Source organism: Kogia breviceps, chromosome 8, assembly GCF_026419965.1.
Source record: "Kogia breviceps isolate mKogBre1 chromosome 8, mKogBre1 haplotype 1, whole genome shotgun sequence".
Taxonomy (NCBI): Eukaryota; Metazoa; Chordata; class Mammalia; order Artiodactyla; family Physeteridae; genus Kogia; species Kogia breviceps.
This window is the reverse complement of record NC_081317.1, coordinates 1378555-1395838: the sequence shown is the minus strand read 5'-3', so window position 1 is coordinate 1395838 and position 17284 is coordinate 1378555. Positions and strand designations below refer to the sequence as shown.

The 17284-nt window shown below is 68.9% G+C and overlaps 1 protein-coding gene across 6 annotated transcripts in view; it reads left to right on the top strand.

Annotated features, from left to right (window-relative positions):
• The window catches only part of GPSM1 (G protein signaling modulator 1), a 30091-nt gene extending 14690 nt beyond the window's left edge, over window positions 1–15401 (top strand). For 3 of the 6 annotated variants that reach the window (XM_059072887.2, XM_067040312.1, XM_067040309.1), the window contains exons 10-14: window positions 5092–5162; window positions 5973–6152; window positions 11997–12153; window positions 12536–12744; window positions 13697–15401. In XM_059072887.2, coding sequence (XP_058928870.1) covers window positions 5092–5162; window positions 5973–6152; window positions 11997–12153; window positions 12536–12744; window positions 13697–13903 — 824 coding nt within the window. In that variant the 3' untranslated portion in view covers window positions 13904–15401. The remainder of the gene's footprint in view (window positions 1–5091; window positions 5163–5972; window positions 6153–11996; window positions 12154–12535; window positions 12745–13696) is intronic. The other 3 variants (XM_067040310.1, XM_067040311.1, XM_067040308.1) reach the window with 2 other exon arrangements.
• The last annotated feature ends 1883 nt before the right edge of the window (window positions 15402–17284 follow it).

Sequence of the window (17284 nt, the reverse complement as noted above, 5' to 3'; positions counted from 1 at the left end):
GTGTCGGGTCTCCAGGGTTCTGTGCTGTCATGACAACGGCCTGTCCTGGGAGATGGGGACACCCGTCACCCACGCTCAGAGGCTGAGACGGAAGGGAGGAGATGGGCTACCGGGACCCTCAGTCACCCTTGTTTTGGGGGTGCTGTAGCCGGTGGGGATGGGATGGAGTGTGGCCCCCTTCGCTCCCCACCCCTCCCCGGCACGTGCAGGCCAGTGTCTGCCCTTCCGGCCGGGGTTTTCCGAGGGCGGGCAGCTCCGCCCAGAGCCCCTGGCACGCCTGGCCCTGCCATGCCACCCTCTGGGAACCCCAGCGGCGGGGGGGTGGGGGCAGGGCTGAGCCCGTCTAGAAAGGCTCCAGCGGAGGCGCGGCCCAGCCCCGGTTTTCCTCCTTTGAGCTGAGGAAAGGGGGGCACAGGGTGGGTGCGGGAACAAGGCAGCTTCTGTCCTCCCCACGCCGCCTCTTGTGCTCTGCCCCGGGCCCAGCCAGACCCTTCCCGGCCGGGGCCCCAGGAAGCCTCCCCCACCCCAGGCTGCCGGCGCCGGGCCGCCAGCAGACGCTGGGAAGAGGCCGCCCTCCCGAGAAGACGGTGGCCAGGCCGGCCCCCCGAGGCCCGTGGAGGCAGGTCTGGGGTCCCCGGCCCGGGGATGCAGCTGCTGGAGGTGGGCCAGCGCCCGGAGTCTAGGCAGCCCTGGAGAAGAGCCCTGCTCAGAGGAGACCCCTGGTCGGGTGAGCCCGGACGGGCAGGGCCTGTGGTGTGGGCCACGGCAGGGCTTTCTGCAGGGACGGCATCATTCCTTCATCCGTTCGTTCGCTCGTTCTTTCAGGGGCGTACTGAGCGCGGGTGGTGGGCCGGCCGGGTTTCCAGAAAGCCGGGTGCCTGTCTTCTGGAAACTGTCCCTGCCTGGGGGGCGGGGGTGGGGGAGTTGCATATCCAGAGCCTGCCAGTGGGGGGTTGGGGGGGGCGAAGGGGGCCAGGTGAGCCCCCGGAGGGCCTTTAACCAGCCCTGGTGGAGGAACATCTCCAGGGGAGGATGGAGGCCCCGGGCTGGGGCAGGGGGGCAGGAGGGAGCCGGTGGGTGTGGCCGTTGTGGTGGGCGTGGCCTTGCATCGCAGGTGTGGCCTGTGGTGGGCCGTGGGCCTGGGGGTGGCTGCCACTTTATGCACCCGGAGGACCCAGAGCCTGGCTGGGTTCAGTCCACGCGTTACCCTCACGGCCCCCGCTGCCCCCACCCCAGCTAAGAGGTCCCAGGGTGCGTCTGGGTGGGCGGGGCACCTCCCTGCCACTGCTGCCTGGCTCAGGGTCAGTCCTCCCAGGCTACTTGCTGTGCCCACCCCGGGAGGGCACCGGGCGGGGGCTCATGCTGGGTGGAGGTCCCACTGCACCCCCTTGACGTGGCAGCACGGTCAGCGCGTAAGATGGGGGAGTCGGCGCTGAGCCCCACGGGGCTGCCTGCCCGCAGGGTGTGGGCTGCCCCGCCCCCCCACTTGCGCCGCTCCTCAGTTCCTTCACCCTCTGTGCCCCGCTCAGGGCGTCCTGGGCCCAGAGCAGCAGGAGTCCCTGGACACCACGTCCGGCCACCTCGGGAGGTTGGGATGTTCGTGGTGTGATGTCTGAGCGGCTGCTTAGGCTGCGGGCTCTGGCCCTGGCTCCGCGTGTCCCGGTTGGCAGACCAAGTGGCGACCTAGCTGTGCCTCAGTGTCCCCACCTGGGAAGCAGACCCACGGGTCATCTTGGGAGGAGCAGCTGGCAGGGACGGGGCACAGCTCATGTCCCCAGGAGGGCTGAGGATGCAGACACACCATTGTCCATCTGTGCGTTCAGCAAGTGGCCTGCAGCCCACCCACGTGCCAGGCACCTGTGAGGGACAGATCAGGGCCACGGGGCCACAGGGGCCCTCATCTGTCCTTAGGTCTGACTCGTCTCCGGCCACTCTCAGCTGGACCCTCTTGGGCTCTCCAGGTGAGCCCGACTTGCTGTAACACCTGCCCTGTGCAGGCACGCCTACGGCCCCGACTCCCCCTGTCCTGACCCTGGCTCTACCCCTCTGGGCTCTGTGGCCTTGGCCAGGTGGTCACCCTCTCTTGAGCCCCTGTGTCCAAAGTCCTGGGAGGGTGGCCAGGACCTCTTAGGCTGGTGACGGCCCGGAGGGGCCAGTGCATGAAATTGCCCGTGGGGCCTTACACGGTAGGCACTCGGTAAACACTAGGTACTCATTCCACCATCCTTAAAGCACCTACTGTATGCTAAGCCCTGTCCGAGCTTTAGGGCCACAGCAGTGATAAATGATAAACGCACAGAAAAAGAAGTACATGTTACAGGTGCTTTGGGGCCTGGTTAGGGAAGTTGGGTGGGGCGGGGTGTAGCCATAAATACAGCAGCGGGTGGCAGCTCGAGCCCCATAACAAAACCCCACAGACTGGGCGGCTTAAACCGTGGACATTTATTTCTCACAGTTCTGGGGGCTGGATGTTCAAGAGCGGGGTGCCAGCGTGGTGGGGTTCTGTGAGGGCCTCTTGGTTTACAGATGGGGTGGGTGGGGTGTGGGGGGAAGAGAGCGAAGGAGCTCTCTGGTCTCCTCATGTGGGCACTGATCCCATTGTGAGGGCCCCACCCTCATGACCTCAGCCAACCCTAATCATATCCCCAGGCCCCACCTGCTGTACCATCACCTTGGAGTTTGGGGCTTCGACATGAAATCTGGGAGAATGCAGAATATTCAACCTATAAGCGACATTTGAGTGAAGACTTGAAGGAGTGGAGGGAGGGAGCCCTGAGCCTGAGAAGGAACCGCAGTCCTGGTGGAGGGAACAGCCGTGCCAGGGCCCTGAGGCAGGAGGGATCCCTCCGGGGAGGAGCCGTGGGCCCTTGTGTAAGCCCCACCCTCACAGCAGTGGGGCCCTTGCAGGTCCAGCAGCAGAGGAAGACCTAACCCAGATCCTTGGGGCATCTCTCTGGCCCCTGCATGGAGAAGGGACCACAGGGCAAGGCTGGGCAGGGAGGCAGCGGGGCTCGGGGGCTCGGATTCTGGGTTGGCTCTGAAGGAGGAGGTGCCAGGAGTAGGAAGTGGACGTGAGGAAGGAGGCCGGGCAGCTGGAAACCAGTGGGTTGGGACAGAGTGTGTCGAGACGCCTGGTGGGGACAGAGGATGACGAGGGTGCCACACAGGCCAGGCGGGGTGCGCAGTCCTCGGGAAGTTTCCGGGCCTGACCCTCGGGCGGGCGGGGCAGGAAGCCAGCCAGTGGTGCCTGAATGCCCCCAGTCAGGGCGGGCTCGGCCCAGGGGCCGTTGGAAGCGCTGGGATCCGAAGCCCGGTTCCAGACAGAGGATGCATTTAGCCAGGCCCGGAGGACCTTCCACCCGCTGTCCACATGGGCCGTGTGGGCCCCGCCCTGAAGTCGGGCGCGGGCTGCATCTCAGAGGGACCTTTCACGGTGGAGGGCCGGGCGGGGCAGGCGGGGCTGTGCGGGGCCGGGGCCCAGCGGACAGTCTCGGGCAGCGAGTGGGGCCCCCCGCTGGGGTGGCAGGAGCCGGAGCAGGGCTGTTGCAGGCCGGGGGCAGGGTGGGGTAAGGGCCGCCAGGCAAGGGGTCCCCAGTGCTTTGGTTCGGGGCCAGTTCCTTCGTTTCCTCCTCAGAGCTGCCTTCCTCGTGCCACCAGGGGTGGCCGCTCCTCTCCTTCACCCGTGGGTGGGCCATGTGCCCCGAGGCTGCGCCCCTCTGGCTCGGGGTCTGGCAGAAGCCCGCCAGCCAGGGGCTGTTTCCTTCGGCGGGGTGGGGTGGGGTGGGGGGCAATGTTAGGCCCGCACGACCACCACGGCCAAGTGGTGGGACGGGGGCCGTCAGCTGGCCCAGCCCTGGGGGAACGCTTCCAGGAGCTGCCCGGCTGCCACCTGGTCGGGCCGCTGTGGCCGCCGTTTCCCCAGCTCCCGGGACAGCGACCGCCGACGCCCCTCCGAGGATCGCTGCGCCCCCACCTCGGGCTGGCACGTTTCTCGGCCTTAGGAGAGCAGGGGGGCGGGGTGTGGCTTCCTCAGGGCCTGGAGGCCAGGACAGGGAGAGGGCACGGCTGCCCACGCCGGCCGCTCCGGGCCACCTGCCCAGTTAGTTCTTGTGAAGCTCTGGATGTTTGCTTTGGGCAGGCTGAATGCCTGACCGCCGGAGCCGGCTCCCTTCTGGGGACCGTGTCCCAGACAGCGGGTTTGGGGTGGGGGGCCGGGTGGAGGGCTCCCCGCCCACCCCTCGAGGCCGCTCGCTGTGGTGTGTGTGCCTGGCCGCAGCGAGGGGTTGGACAGGGCGGGCTCTGGGTCCGGCTCCCCACGCCGCCCCGCGGGCATCCACGGAGCAGCTTGGCTTCTGGAGCGGAGCCGTGGGCGGCGGGCGCTGGCGGTGGGGATGGAGAGCCAACCATCGCATCCACGCTGGGCGCCCGAGACGCGCCGGGGGCTGTGAGATGCCGTCCAGCCCCCCTGCGCTGCGGGCAGCGCGTCCGCCTGCACCGTCGGACGGGGGCGTGGGGGGCGTGGAGGGCGTGGAGGGGGCTGAGCTCCGCAGGGTGGGTGACGGGTCCAAGGCCAGGGGTGCCGAGATGCGACCCTCAGGGCGTCCACTGGCGCCGGAGGCCTCGGTCACTTTGCCCACTGCGCTTCCTGGCCTCGCCAGGCCCAGCGCTCAGAGGAGATCACTCAGCCCCGCCCCCCCCCCCCCCGAGGACCTGGGCTGCCCCGGTGTGGGCGGGGTGAGGGCGTCCGGGCACAGGGTGTGGGGAGTAGCTGAGCCAAGGCTGAGGCCCCGGCTGTGTTCGGAAGAGTATCCGAGGGGAGGGAACAGTGGAGGCGAAGGCGAGCAGGGAAGAGCCGGGCTCAGAACTTGGGAACTGGAGTTAACGGGGGGGGGTGGGGGGGGGTGTGTGGAAGCCAGACCCCACTCGGCCCCGGTGCGGTCAGCCCCACCTGGACGCCTGGGTGCTTGTCCAGTCGGGGGTGCGGCGGTCGTGCAGACGCCGCGTCGGCCCCCCCGTGGGCTGGGGGGTGGGAAGCTTGTGATCCTCGAGGCCCGGGGTGGGCGCCGGCTGACTGGGCCCGCTGCCTTGCAGGGGCCAGGCCCAAGAGGACACAGCGGCTGAGCGCGGAAACCTGGGACCTGCTGAGGCTCCCCCTGGAGCGGGTGAGTGGGGCTCGGGGCGGGCGGCCGGGGGCACGTGGGGCAGGTGGCGGCCGAGCGACAGCCGCCCACAGTTGGAAGCGGAGCGTGGGCAGCGGGGTGATGAGGCTGGCGCGCTGTTCGCCGAGCTGCCAGCACCCGCCGGGCTTCCTGTCTGCGTCACCTCATGCCCCTGCCAGGGGCGACAGATGTGCCCCGTGCGGCCCAGGACCCTGGACGGGCCACCTGCCCAGAGAGGGCCCAGGAGACCCCGCTGCGCCGGTGGCTTCTCCCTCCCCTCTCACCATGGTCCCGCCACCCGGGCCCCGGGTCCTTACATGTCGCGGACCCCCGGTGTCCCGGCCGCTTCCCATCCCTGTCTGCTCCCGGGGGAAGCAGAGCTGTCACGGGGGGAGCAGCGGGGGCTTGACAAACCCCACACAGATTTGGGGGCTCTGGGGCTGCTCTGTACCTGCCAGGGTGGGTGCTATGTGGCCTCTCGGAGCCTCTGGTCCCTCCAGTGTACACTGGGTTCAGTTGTGGACAGCCTCGGGGACCCGGCGTGGGGACCAGGCTCAGGGCCTCCCACGGTCGCCCATCGCTTAGTGGGGGCAGGTGTGTGTTTGGGGTGGTCAGAGCCCCTCTGGTCCCCGGCCCGCCTCTCCCTGCCCGCAGGCTGCCGGCAGCCCCCTCTCTTCCTCGGGCCCCTGAGCACCTCCGTGGGGGTCAGTGAAACGGGGCGGACCGCATGTGCTCAGCCCCTCTCGGGGTCCTGGGACGGCGAGCGTGGCGGCCCGGCGCCCCCCCACGCCCGGCCTTCCTCGCCCTCCCCAGGAGCAGAATGGAGACAGCCACCACGCGGGCGACTGGCGGGGGCCCGGCAGGGACTCGCTCCCCCTCCCCGTGAGGAGCAGGAAGTACCAGGAAGGGCCGGACGCCGCTGAGAGGAGGCCGCGCGAGGGCGGCCACTCCCCACTCAACAGCGCGGACGTCCGGGTGCAGGTGCGTCGCACGGTAGGCGACTTCTCCCCGGGGGCTCCACTGCCCGTCCTGCGCGGCATCCTGCCCGGCCCGCCTGGAGGCCGGGCCTCTCCAGGGAGCTCAGGTCACGGCCCTGTGCTGTCCCCTGGGACCTGGTGGGCACAGGGCCTGCTGAAAGCCTGGGGCACCCTGGGCAGGGACAGGCTTTACTCATCAGCTGGACGGGAGGCCGCGTGCTGGTGGTGCTGGGGCAACGGGCAGCCCAGGAAGGGTCTGCAGCACAGCTTAGGGGGTGCAGCTCAGGTCCTCAGGCCCAGCCGGCGGCCTCGTCCTGGGGACACAGTGTACAGAGGTAGACAGACAGACGGGGTCTGGTGGACAGATGGGTGGGGATGGACGGCTGAGGGGTGGGTGGACTAGTGATCGAGTAGATGGACGGGGGGGGGGATGGAGGGCCGGACCTGGTCTCTGGCTGCCTGGCAGGGGTCGCACGGTGCCCAGGAGCCTGGCTGGCTTCTCCAGGCTCTCAGGAGCAGGTCAGGTACGGGGGGCACAGAGGGGCACGCGCCCGGCCACGCCCAGGTTCAGAGGTCAGCCTGGAGCCCCCCATGCGCGGAACACCTGCGTCCAAACCTCTGAGAATTAGTCTAAAAGTAGTTCCCTCCAAGGGTTTAATCAGCACCTTCCCCGCCTTTGAGGGGCGTGGGTGGCGTGCCCCAAATGGCTGCTCTGCACCCGTCTTCCCCTGAGCCTGGGGCAGCCTCCGCTGACCCCATTTGACCCCAGCCCCACTGGATGGGCCAGAGGATGGCAGAGTCTGTGGCCAGGGCGTGGGGTGAGCGGGGGAGGACACAGGGGCCTGGGGAGGGGGATGGGATCCGTGCTCGGGGCACGAGGCCCCGTCAGGCCCCTCCCCGACCCCGAGCCCAGGCAGCGCAAGGGCCCAGGCAGTGCAAGGGCGTTGCCACCAGCCCAGCGGGGGCCGCGGGATCGGAGGAGGGTGGCTGGGTGTGGTCCGGGGGCCCGAGAGCTTGTCCTGGGGCCGGGCGTGGGGAGCAGGGCTGGGCCGGCCCCAAAGGTCCGGGGGAGTCTTGGAGTCGTCCAGCCAGAGAGGGCCTGGCAGGGAAGGACCCCTGCCAGGGCGCTGGGGAGCCGCAGCTCTGGGGCAGGGAAGAGGCCTGGCCTGTGTTCACGGGCCCCACCGCCCAGCTTCACCCAAGACCACACTTACCAGGGGACGGCGGCGTCCATACCCCCACCCCGTTGTTCATGCCGTGAGACGGGGGCTGAGCGAGGGGTGCAGCGCCTGCACCCCAGCTGCCCAGGTCCACCCCGCCGCCCCGCAGCAGGGAGCATCCCTGAGTCACACCAGCCTCCCCGCACGAGGGCTGCTTTGGAAGGCTTCCCAAAGAGGCAACCGAGGCAAAGCCATACACGCCCCCCTCCCATCTGGGGGCCTCAGAGCCTTGGGCCTCAAGAGGCGGGGCCCGGGGAGGTGAGCCAGGCCCCCCGGACGCACTGCGGCTGCCACGGGCGGAGACTAGCACTGCAAGACCCCTTGCCCGTCCCATCTGTTACTTCTGGCCCAGCCGTGTCCCTGTAGCTGCAGTTCCGGGTCCTCTTCTACCAAATAGATGGTAGTCAGGGCTCAGGCTTGTCACGTGTGCCTTGTTTACAGCAGCCCTAAGGGGGAAACCGAGGCTCGGGATACGAAGGAAATGGCTCGAGGGCGTCCAGCTAGGAAGGGTAGGGCTGGGGTTCCTAGGCCAGCGTCAGCTCCTGGCACCCACAGGTTGGCTGCCATAGAGAACACGTCAAGGTTTCGGGCCATGGTGGTGTCTTTGGAGAAAGTTCCTACGACAGGGTTCTGAGCCTGGCCCCAGCTGGAGGCCTGGACCCCAGTGGTGGGCTGAGCCCCCGTGCCCCCCCGGGCACCCGACAGGAGGCGTCCTCAGAGGGCCAGTCCCAGGCTGCTGGTGGTGGCCCTCTGTCCCCAGGGCTGTAATGGAAAGAGCCGGCAGCTCTGAACCCACTGTAGAAGGAGTGGGACAGAGAGGGCCCTAAGAGGGACCTCTGGTGTCCTTGTCCTGTCCTCCCCTCTCTCGCCGGGACTGCGCAGATGCCTCGGGTGGCCACAGCTCCTGCTGGCTCCAGGGCCGGGCTGACGCTGACCCCACGACCTCCCAGAGCAGGAAAGGGACACCCGTGCAGCAGCAGGAGGCCAGGGAGGGCACCGCGGCCGAGGGGCTTGGGTCTGGGGCCAGGCAGGAGCCAAGGGGGCTACTGTGTGCTGGTGCGGCTCCGCGGGGGTAAGGGTGTCAGGCCACGCGACCATCGAGGCCCAGAATGGGAAGGGACACCGATCCGTCTGGGCCCTCTCCGTGCTGGGCAGGAGGCCGGGGCTGCTCTCAGAGAGAAAATGCTCCCCGGACAGGTTTCACCCCCTCGCCCTGCTGCTGTGACTGCCCACAGGCTCTGTGCTCAGGGAAATCCATCTCCGAGTGTTTATGGAGTGGGGGGGGCGGGGTGAGAGAGAGAACGCGCGCGCATGTGCACGCTTGGTGCGGGTGGGCGGGGACGGGGAGGGGCCCTGGCCCTGGGTCCCTTGATTTAAGCGTCGCGCTAACAGGACCTGTGGGTCTCTGCGGGGAGGCAGCACCGGGCACTGCAGGCAGGGCAGTGGCACAGGGGCCTTGGCATCCTGCCGGGGTGCCGGTGGACAGGCCTGCGGATCCGCGTGAGTGGGGGGTCCCTAACACGGCTGGAGGCTCACGGCCTCTCGGAGCTGGACTTGGGCGGCAGAGCGCGCCTCCTGGCGGGCCGGGGTGGGTGGATGGTCAGCCGGCGGGCAAGCAGTCAGCCTCCCAGCAGCCTCGCCTGGGCCGGTTCAGCGGGGGTGAGTCCTGTGTGTTGAACCGCGCTCACCTGCCTTCGGACGTCCCCGTCCTGGGCGGCTCGGGAGCCAGGGCAGCCGCCACCCTGAGGAACTGGCCGGGCCTGGCGGATGGGAGAGTTTGCGCGACCGGGGCTGGCTCCTGCTTCCCAGGGAGAAGATGGGCTGAAACCTCTTCGGTGGGGCTGGAGTGAGCCTCCGGGGGTTCTGACCTCCAGGCAGAGGGAGCCTGAGTCAGGCAGAGGAGCAGGGAGGGAGCATGGGGTGGCCTCCAGGTCCCCTGAACGTGTCCTGCTGGGATTCAGGCCGGTGTCCTGAGCGAGGGGCGTGGGCCTCCCCCTGTGCCTGTGGTCCCAGGCCGGCAGCGCCCTGCATGAGGGGGCGCTCGCCCTTCACAGGTGGCCCTGGGCTCGGGGAGGGTGAGAGCTGCCAGGCCCCGGGCCAGTCCCAGCTCTCAGGCTGGGATGGCTCTGGCGCAGCGCCTCGGGAGCCCATCTGGAGGACGGTGGTGGAGCCCTGAGCCCAGCCCAGGCCACGGTGGTGATGGTGCCGTGAGAGGCCTACAGCAAACCCCCCTCTCCTTCAGGTGCCTCTCTTGAGCCCGAGCTGCAGCCCAGGGGAGCCTGGAGGAGTGTTGGGGACACATGTGTCCAGGAAAGTGGGACCCCCGGGTCACACCTTTCCTGGGAAGGGCCTGGCTCCATTCACCTGGCCCATGGTTCACCTGGGAGATCCCAGCTGGGGCCAGATGCTGGGCTGGGGGCGAGAGCAACAGCTGCCCCTGCAGTGGAGTGGTGCTGTGCTCACCCCACACCTGGCGGAGCCAGGGGCCCCCCAGCCTGCGAGTGGAGCCCACGAGCGCCTGGGGGAGGCACCTGTCCGTAGACCCCACCAGTTCGTGGGTTGGCGCTGGTCCCCAGCCACTCTCTGCCAGACCTGCAGGTCCCCAGGAGGACCAGACTAGGTGCAGCCCCCTGGCCAAGGCCCCTATGGGCCCTTCAGCACCGGCTCTCCCTTCCCTCCAGGTTTCCTGGGCACCACAGGAGAGCAGAGCCCTCAGGGGTGGATTTTGAACCCCCGGCTCCGGCCTTGGCTCTGGGCCTGCCCTGGCCAGGCAGGGGGTGGGGAGGTGTGACCCAAGAGCCTGAGCCCGGTGGGGTCTCCTCCGAGCTGCCACCTGCCGGCCCAGGTCGGTGGGACCACCCGCTCAGCTGCCCCTCCCTGCCCACGTCGGCCAGCGGGTCCTCCCGGCCTTCGGGCGCCTCACTGCCCCGCGGCCTGAGCCCAGCTCTAAGCAGCCCTCACTGTGCTCTGGGAGCCCGGGCTGGGCCAGCTTCCAGGGCCCCAGTCTCCTCTGTGAAACGGGTTGGTGATGGGTTGTCGGGAGCTCCGGGGGTCACGCATTTCAGGCAGGGCTCTGAGCAACGAGGCGGCCACCAGCCAGCCAGCCAAGAGACGGACAGGCCAGGGCTGGGCAGGGGGCACCAGCTTCCGAGGGGGGAGGGAGTGGGGTGCCGATCAGCACCCAGAGTGTCCTCTGGAACCCACTCCATGCAGCCGGCAGCCCGCAGGGCCCTGGACCAGGCTTGGTGAGGCTGGCGCTGGGGGTGGGCCTGCTCTGGTCCCGCCCTTTGGGCAGCCCCTGAGAGACCACGCCCTCCACGGAGGTGTGAACTGAGGCCGGTGGCAGTGGGCTTGCTTAAGGCCACCCTGCCAGTTGGGACTCAGCCTGACCCAGTGACCTGGTCTCACCCTATCCCACCCACTGCCTCAGAACTGCGGGCCCTCCCCTCGTTCTGACCCAGCAGTGGGACTTGCCCGTGTCAGCTGGCTTACCCCAAGGTCAGCCCTCCCCAGTGTCCAGGCTGCACACTTAATGTAATTTTAAAACAATTTTATTTCATTTTTCTGGCTGCGTTGGGTCTTAGTTGCGCGCGGGCTTTTCTCTAGTTGTGGCGAGTGGGGGCTACTCCGTTGCGGTGCGTGGGCTTCGCGGTGCGTGGGCTTCTCGTTGCGGTGGCTTCTCTTGTTGCGGAGCACGGGCTTTACGGCGAGGGCTTTAGTAGTTGTGGCTCGTGGGCTCGGTAGTTGTGGCTCGAGGGCTCTAGAGCGCAGGCTCAGTAGTTGTGGCTCACTGGCTTAGTTGCTCCACGGCACGTGGGATCTTCCCGGACCGGGGCTCGAACCCCCGTCCCCTGCACTGGCAGGCGGATTCTCAACCACTGCGCCACCAGGGAAGCCCCCAGGCCGCACACTTACGCTCACTGAGGGCATCTTCCAGAGCCCCTGTGGTCCCACCACCAAGCCAGGGCCCCAAGCCTGGTGTCCCGGCTCTCCCCAGCCACCCAGAGCAGACCCTGGCCCACCACACTGCCCCCTCGGCCAGCACGAGGGAGGGGCTGGGGGATGAGAGCACTGTCTCTCTAGCCTGGCCCCCACACATCTGCTATCCTCTGGGGACCTTATACAGCTGTCCAAACCCCACAAGGGGCGGGACTGGGAACACAGAAGCCCTCACCTTCCCCAGTTCGGACTCCTTGCCTTTGGCGGTGTGACCTGACACTGCTGGCACCTCTGGGTCCAGCATCACCGCTGCCAGGGCCCTGGCACCGGCCACTTCCAGTGTGCATAACGAGCTGCCAAAGGCCTGGTCACTCGCGCACTCGTTTATCGTTTAGCAGACACCGGTGAGCGCTGTGCTGGGTGCTGGGGCTCCAGAGGCGCACAGGCACGGGGGCACTCGCCGCAGGCGGCTGACACGAGTGCCCAGGAGGGGCCCCCGGGGGGCACCAGGGAGGAGAGAAGGGGGGGCGGTGGTGGTGCTGGGAGCGGGAGGGGCGGGTGGGGGAGGAGGGTCCTGACCTCGGCCCAAGCCGAGCAGCCCCTCAGCTGTGTCCGGGGGGGTCTGTGAGGGGCTGGTGACCACAGCAGGGCCACCTGTGGCTGGCGCAGAGCCAGCGCTGACTGCCCGTCCCGCCCCCCAGAGCATCCCCCGGGCCCCATCCTCCGACGAGGAGTGCTTCTTTGACCTGCTGAGCAAGTTCCAGAGCAGCCGCATGGATGACCAGCGCTGTCCCCTGGAGGAGGGTCAGCCCGCGGCCGCCGAAGCCACGGCCGCCCCCACCCTGGAGGAGAGGATTGGTGAGCCCGCGGGGGCCGGGGCCGGTCCCCTCCCTCCGCTGCAGTGTTCCGAGGGCGGGGCGGACCAGCTGCGAAGTGCCCCCCCCGCCCCCCGTCACCGTGGGCCCCATGTCCCCGTGCCCAAAGCTGCACGCCGGGAAACGTGTCATCACCCCACCCTCCGGAACGCACCGTGTCAGGGCGCAGCGGTCTCGGAGCGGGTGTGGGAAGCCAGGCTCTCTCCTCCGGCCCCCCCAGAGGCCCTCAAGGCGGGCGTCGGGCCCACGGCAGGAGCGGCTGGGAGCAGCTGGGGTCTGGGGTCGGCAGAGAGGCTGCTGGGGGCTCCGGGGGCACAGTGGGCTAGCTCCCTGCCTCCCGGGGCCTGACCCCCTGTGCCCCGCAGCCCAGCCCTCGCTGACAGCCTCCCCACAGACCGAGGAGCTCTTCGACCTCATCGCCAGCTCCCAGAGCCGCCGCCTGGACGACCAGAGGGCCAGTGTGGTCAGCCTGCCCGGGCTGCGCGTCACCCACAACAACCTGGGCCACCTGCGTGGTGACGGGGACCCCCAGGAGCCGGGGGACGAGTTCTTCAACATGCTCATCAAGTGCCAGGTGGGCTCGCGGCTCGGGGGCTCCGCCACCCTCGTCCCGCCTGACCCCCAGGCCCCTTGGCCCCGGTTAGCTCAGGGCCCCTCCCCGGGAGGCCCCACGCAGGCCGGCCTGGGCCCTGGGCCCTCCGTCTCAGGGTGCGTCATGCAGGACTGGACCCCAGGCTGGCTCAGCCAGTGTCTCTGAGTGCCTCCTGGGCCCCCTGAGTAGGTCGCCCCAGGACGCCCTCAGGCTGGCCTCTCCCTACAGTGCAGGAGCCTGGAGCCGGGCGCGTCACCAGGTATTCCTCCAGCCCCCCACATCCGGATGGAGAAAACCGAGGGCCAGGCGGCACCCCCAGAGTGCAGAGGGCAGGAGGGGTCTGGCCGACACCGTGGGGTGCAGCCAGCCACCAGTCTGGGCGGGGCAGAACTGCAGGTGGGGCTTCAGGCTCAGGAAACTCTTACTGAAATGGCTGGGGAGGGGGCAGCCTCAAAGCCCCCGTGCAGGAAGCTGGAAAGTTTCCAGGTGTGACAGTCCTTCCCACAGAGGAGAGGAAAGTACAGCTCTGGGCGAGTCCAAGGAGCCTCAAAAGCAGCCCCTACCGAGAACCCCCGCACGCACGCACACCCCACAGGCTACGCCGGCCCCCTGACCCGATGGGGCCCTGGGGGGCTTGGCACCACCCGCTCAGGGAGCTGCGGCCCCGCCCTGTCCCTGGGGCCCGTGAACACACCGCGGTCTGGCAGCCTTAGGAGCAGGCCTGGGAGGCCACCCCAGCAGCTCGCCCGCCGGGTAGGCGGTTCGCGGGGTCAGGGCTCCCAGCTGTGCCCTGGAGCCGATTCCCAGGGAGGCCCTCCTGAGCTGGCACTGCCCCCGAGTTGTCCCCGGGGCCTCTGAGCGCGCGCTGGGCTGGGCCCTCCAAGGCCTGGCTGGGGAAGCGAGGCCGCCGACCCGCGTGTCCGTGCCTGCCTAGTCCTCCAGGATCGACGACCAGCGCTGCCCGCCGCCAGACGTGCTGCCCCGCGGCCCCACCATGCCCGACGAGGACTTCTTCAGCCTCATCCAGAGGGTCCAGGCCAAGCGGATGGACGAGCAGCGGGTGGACCTCGCTGGGAGCCCGGAGCAGGAGGTGGGCGGACCGCCCGAGCCCCGGCAGCAGTGCCAGCCCGGCGCCAGCTAAGGCCTCGCACCCACAGCCGGGCCCGCCCCACCCCCGCTCCTGGACCGGGGCGGTGGCCGGGGGGAGCTCACAAACGTCCAGGATGCCCACAGCACCGCCCCCGAAGCCAAATCCTCCCGAGGCCGCAGTGAGGGCAGGCTCTGAGCCACCCAGCCCTTCTCACTGAGCCGGACGCTGGGCACGCGGCCCCCGTGGCGTCCCCTCCCCAGGGCAGCAGGTTCGGGCCAGGGCCCACTCCCGTCCTGCGCCGGCCCGGCCCCTCGCGGTACGCGGTACGCGGTACGCAGCTTCTGGCAGGCCTGCCCCGCCCTCGCCCCGCCCTCGCCCCGCCCCCGCCCCCGCCCCACCCCTGCCCCAGGCCGGGCCTTCAGCATGTCGGCCCCAAAGCCCGGTGCTGTCCAGAACTCCACGCTCTCTCCCTGCCCCCCGCCCGGCCAAATGTGAAAACCCCGCTGACCCCCGACCCCCGACCCCCAACCCCCAAAGGTGTCTCTGAAGCCTCTTCCCTGGGGCCGCCAGCGGCACGGGCGTTTCTGTCCTCCTGAAGCTGGCCCCCGGGTGGTGAGCACAGCTGTACTTGCACCAGTCCGGCCTCACCCCTGGCGAGGGCCCCCTCCCAGCCCCTCTCCCCTCCCTCCTACCCGGCCTGGAGGAGGAGGAGGCCAGTCCCAGGAAGCCTGGAGCCTGACCAGGCAGTGGAGGCAGTGCCCCCTACGTGGGGTCCCCGGGCCCTGGCACTTCAGTCCCCAGCCCCACCAGGCACGTGGTCCTGAGCCGGCAGGGCGGGGAGGGAAGGGGGTGAGCTCCACATTCCTCAACTCCAAGCCCAGGAGCCCAGGAACTGAGCCGGCCCGGTTCTGGGAATACCAGCTGGTAGGGGTCTGCACCCCGACCATGCCAGGGTGGGCGGCAGGTGCCAGGGCTCCAGCTCTGTGGCAGTGGTGAGCACCCAGCCCTCAACCCCACCGCGGGGCGAGATGACATCACGCCTTCTCCCGTGGGGTGAGTCGGCCCTCGGGATTGGGCAGGAGACAGGCCCCCGGGGAGACGGTGGCCGGCGCCCCCGCCCAGATCCCCGTCTCAGCCCGCCTCCTGCAGGGCCCACCTCCAGCTCTCCTGGAGCGTCCCTGGGTCGAGCAGCGAGCAGCAGCCCCACGGCCTCCAGGCGGCCCTCCTCTCGCGCGTGGCGCCTCACCCGGCCCCGGGTCCCGCCCTCTGAGGGTCCCGCCCTCTGAGCGCGGGGAGGCTGCCGGGCCCCGCCCCTCGGTACAGCCCGGGGCGCTCTGGGCCGAGGGGCCCGGAGGGTGAGGGTAGGGCGGCAGGTGTGGGGTCAGAGGCCAGAGCACGGGCTTCTGCTTGGCCGCCCCACACACCCGGGTGTGCGTGCGTATTTATCGCTCACACGTGTGTTTGCCTTGTTGTCGAGGGGTCCTTTCCAACCCAAGAGGTACATTTGTTCTTCTGTTTTTCCCGAAAGAAATAAAGTCTGCCAAGCGAATGCTGTCGTGTCAAGATGAGGGCTGGCAGAGGTGCTGGTGCTTTCAGAGGCCCACTGACTCCCTCACCTGGGTGAGCGAGCCTACACCGTGCCAAGGGCCTGGGGCCAGGGAGCAGCGCCCTCCTGCCCCCCCCCCAGGCTGCCCCCGCCCACCCCCGCACATGGGCTCGGTCCCTGCTGCGTTTATGGGGGGGCGGGGCTAGGGCTCAGAGGGGTGAAGCGCAGTCCCAGGGACACACAGCCAGTGAGGGTGCTGGCGTAGGAGCCCAAGTGTCCTCCAAAGCCCACGCCTCAGCCCTGAGCCCCCTGGGACACACAGCCAGTAAGGGTGCTGGCGTAGGAGCCCAAGTGTCCTCCAAAGCCCACGCCTCGGCCCTGAGCCCCACGCTCCCCTCCCAGAGGAGCTCTGGTGCCGTGACGAGGTTGCTGGAAGGCGTGGAGTGCAGCGTGGGGCAGCCCCCAAGCGGGGCACGGGGAACCCCAGGCCTCCCTACCGGGCCTGCCATCCTGCAGCCTCTCTTGGGTGAGCTGAAGAAAAGGGAGGGTGGGTGAGAACAAGGCCCATACGGGGAAGGGTAGAGCCCCCCACCCCCCACCCCAGAGAGTTCTCAGTGCTCCGGGAAGCCTGGTGCTCTGCCAGCAAATACCGCGGGGCACCGTGCCTCTCAGCGGCTCACAGCCAGGCCAGGACGCTAAAGGCTCTTGGAAGTCCTGCAGGAAGAAGTCTGTTTGATGCCCTCGAACCCAGCGTTGCCTATCAGGCTGTCCTCAGAAGACTACACCTGGGGACGTGCTGTCACAGGATCACAGGAGGTTGGCCCAGATACCCTAATTTGACCATCTGGAGAAGGTCCTGGCCAGGGAGGAGGGAGGGAAGATAGTTGGGGGCGGGGGGGTGGAAGGAGCCAGGGGCACCTTGAGAAGGGACTGGAGACGGATGGCGGCTGGGCGGGGGCCACGCGGGGTGGCACCAGGGTCGGTCAGGAGGCAGGAGAGGAAAAGTGGGCAGGAGACTTCCCTGTGGTTTCTGTGGGAAGAAACAGGCAGGGCCAGCAGGCCTGCTCGGCCGGTGAGAAGGTCTTCAGTGGCTCTGGGTGGGGGGGCTGCCCGAGTTGTCCGGGACCTGCCTTGGGTGCACTCGCCCTTCCATGTCCAGGAACTGACCAGCTCTCCAGGGTCAGAGAGCCCAGACGTCAAAGCATCAGAAAGCAGACAATAAAAAGATGTGGCGAGGGCTTCCCTGGGGGCGCAGTGGTTGAGAGTCCGCCTGCCGAAGCAGGGGACGCGGGTTCGTGCCCCGGGCCGGGAGGATCCCACGTGCCGCGGAGCGGCTGGGTCCGTGAGCCGTGGCCGCTGTGCCTGCGCGTCCGGAGCCTGTGCTCCACGACGGGAGAGGCCACAGCGGTGAGAGGCCCGCATACCGGAAAAGAAAAAAAAAAAAAAAAAAATGTGGCGAGCACCCATGTCCAAACCGCCCACGGAAGGAGGGCTTGGCCTGGGTGGCCCTCCTGGGTCCGCTCTGCATTCTCAGAGTCCGGCCAGCTCCCTGGGCCTCCCCACACCTGGTTCCAACCCTGTGGCGGCAGCGAGGCCCCGCTGCTCTGGCGTTTCAAGGCCAGCGGGTCCCTCGGGCCTCCGTGGAGGAGCAGGCCCGGCGCTGGCTCGTCCTCCATGACTGACTCCACAAACGTCACACGAGGCTCTGGGCAGGATAATAGGGGGTTGTTCACCACGGGAAGAACGGGGGGTATTCGAGTCGGAGCGCGAGCTGCCGGCGCCTGGAGGACAATGCAGAGGCCCGTGCTGACAGGGGCGGCCGTCAGGAGCTCGGATGCTGGGGGGACCCTGCGAGATTGTGGCTGGTGATTAATGTTGAAGGTCAC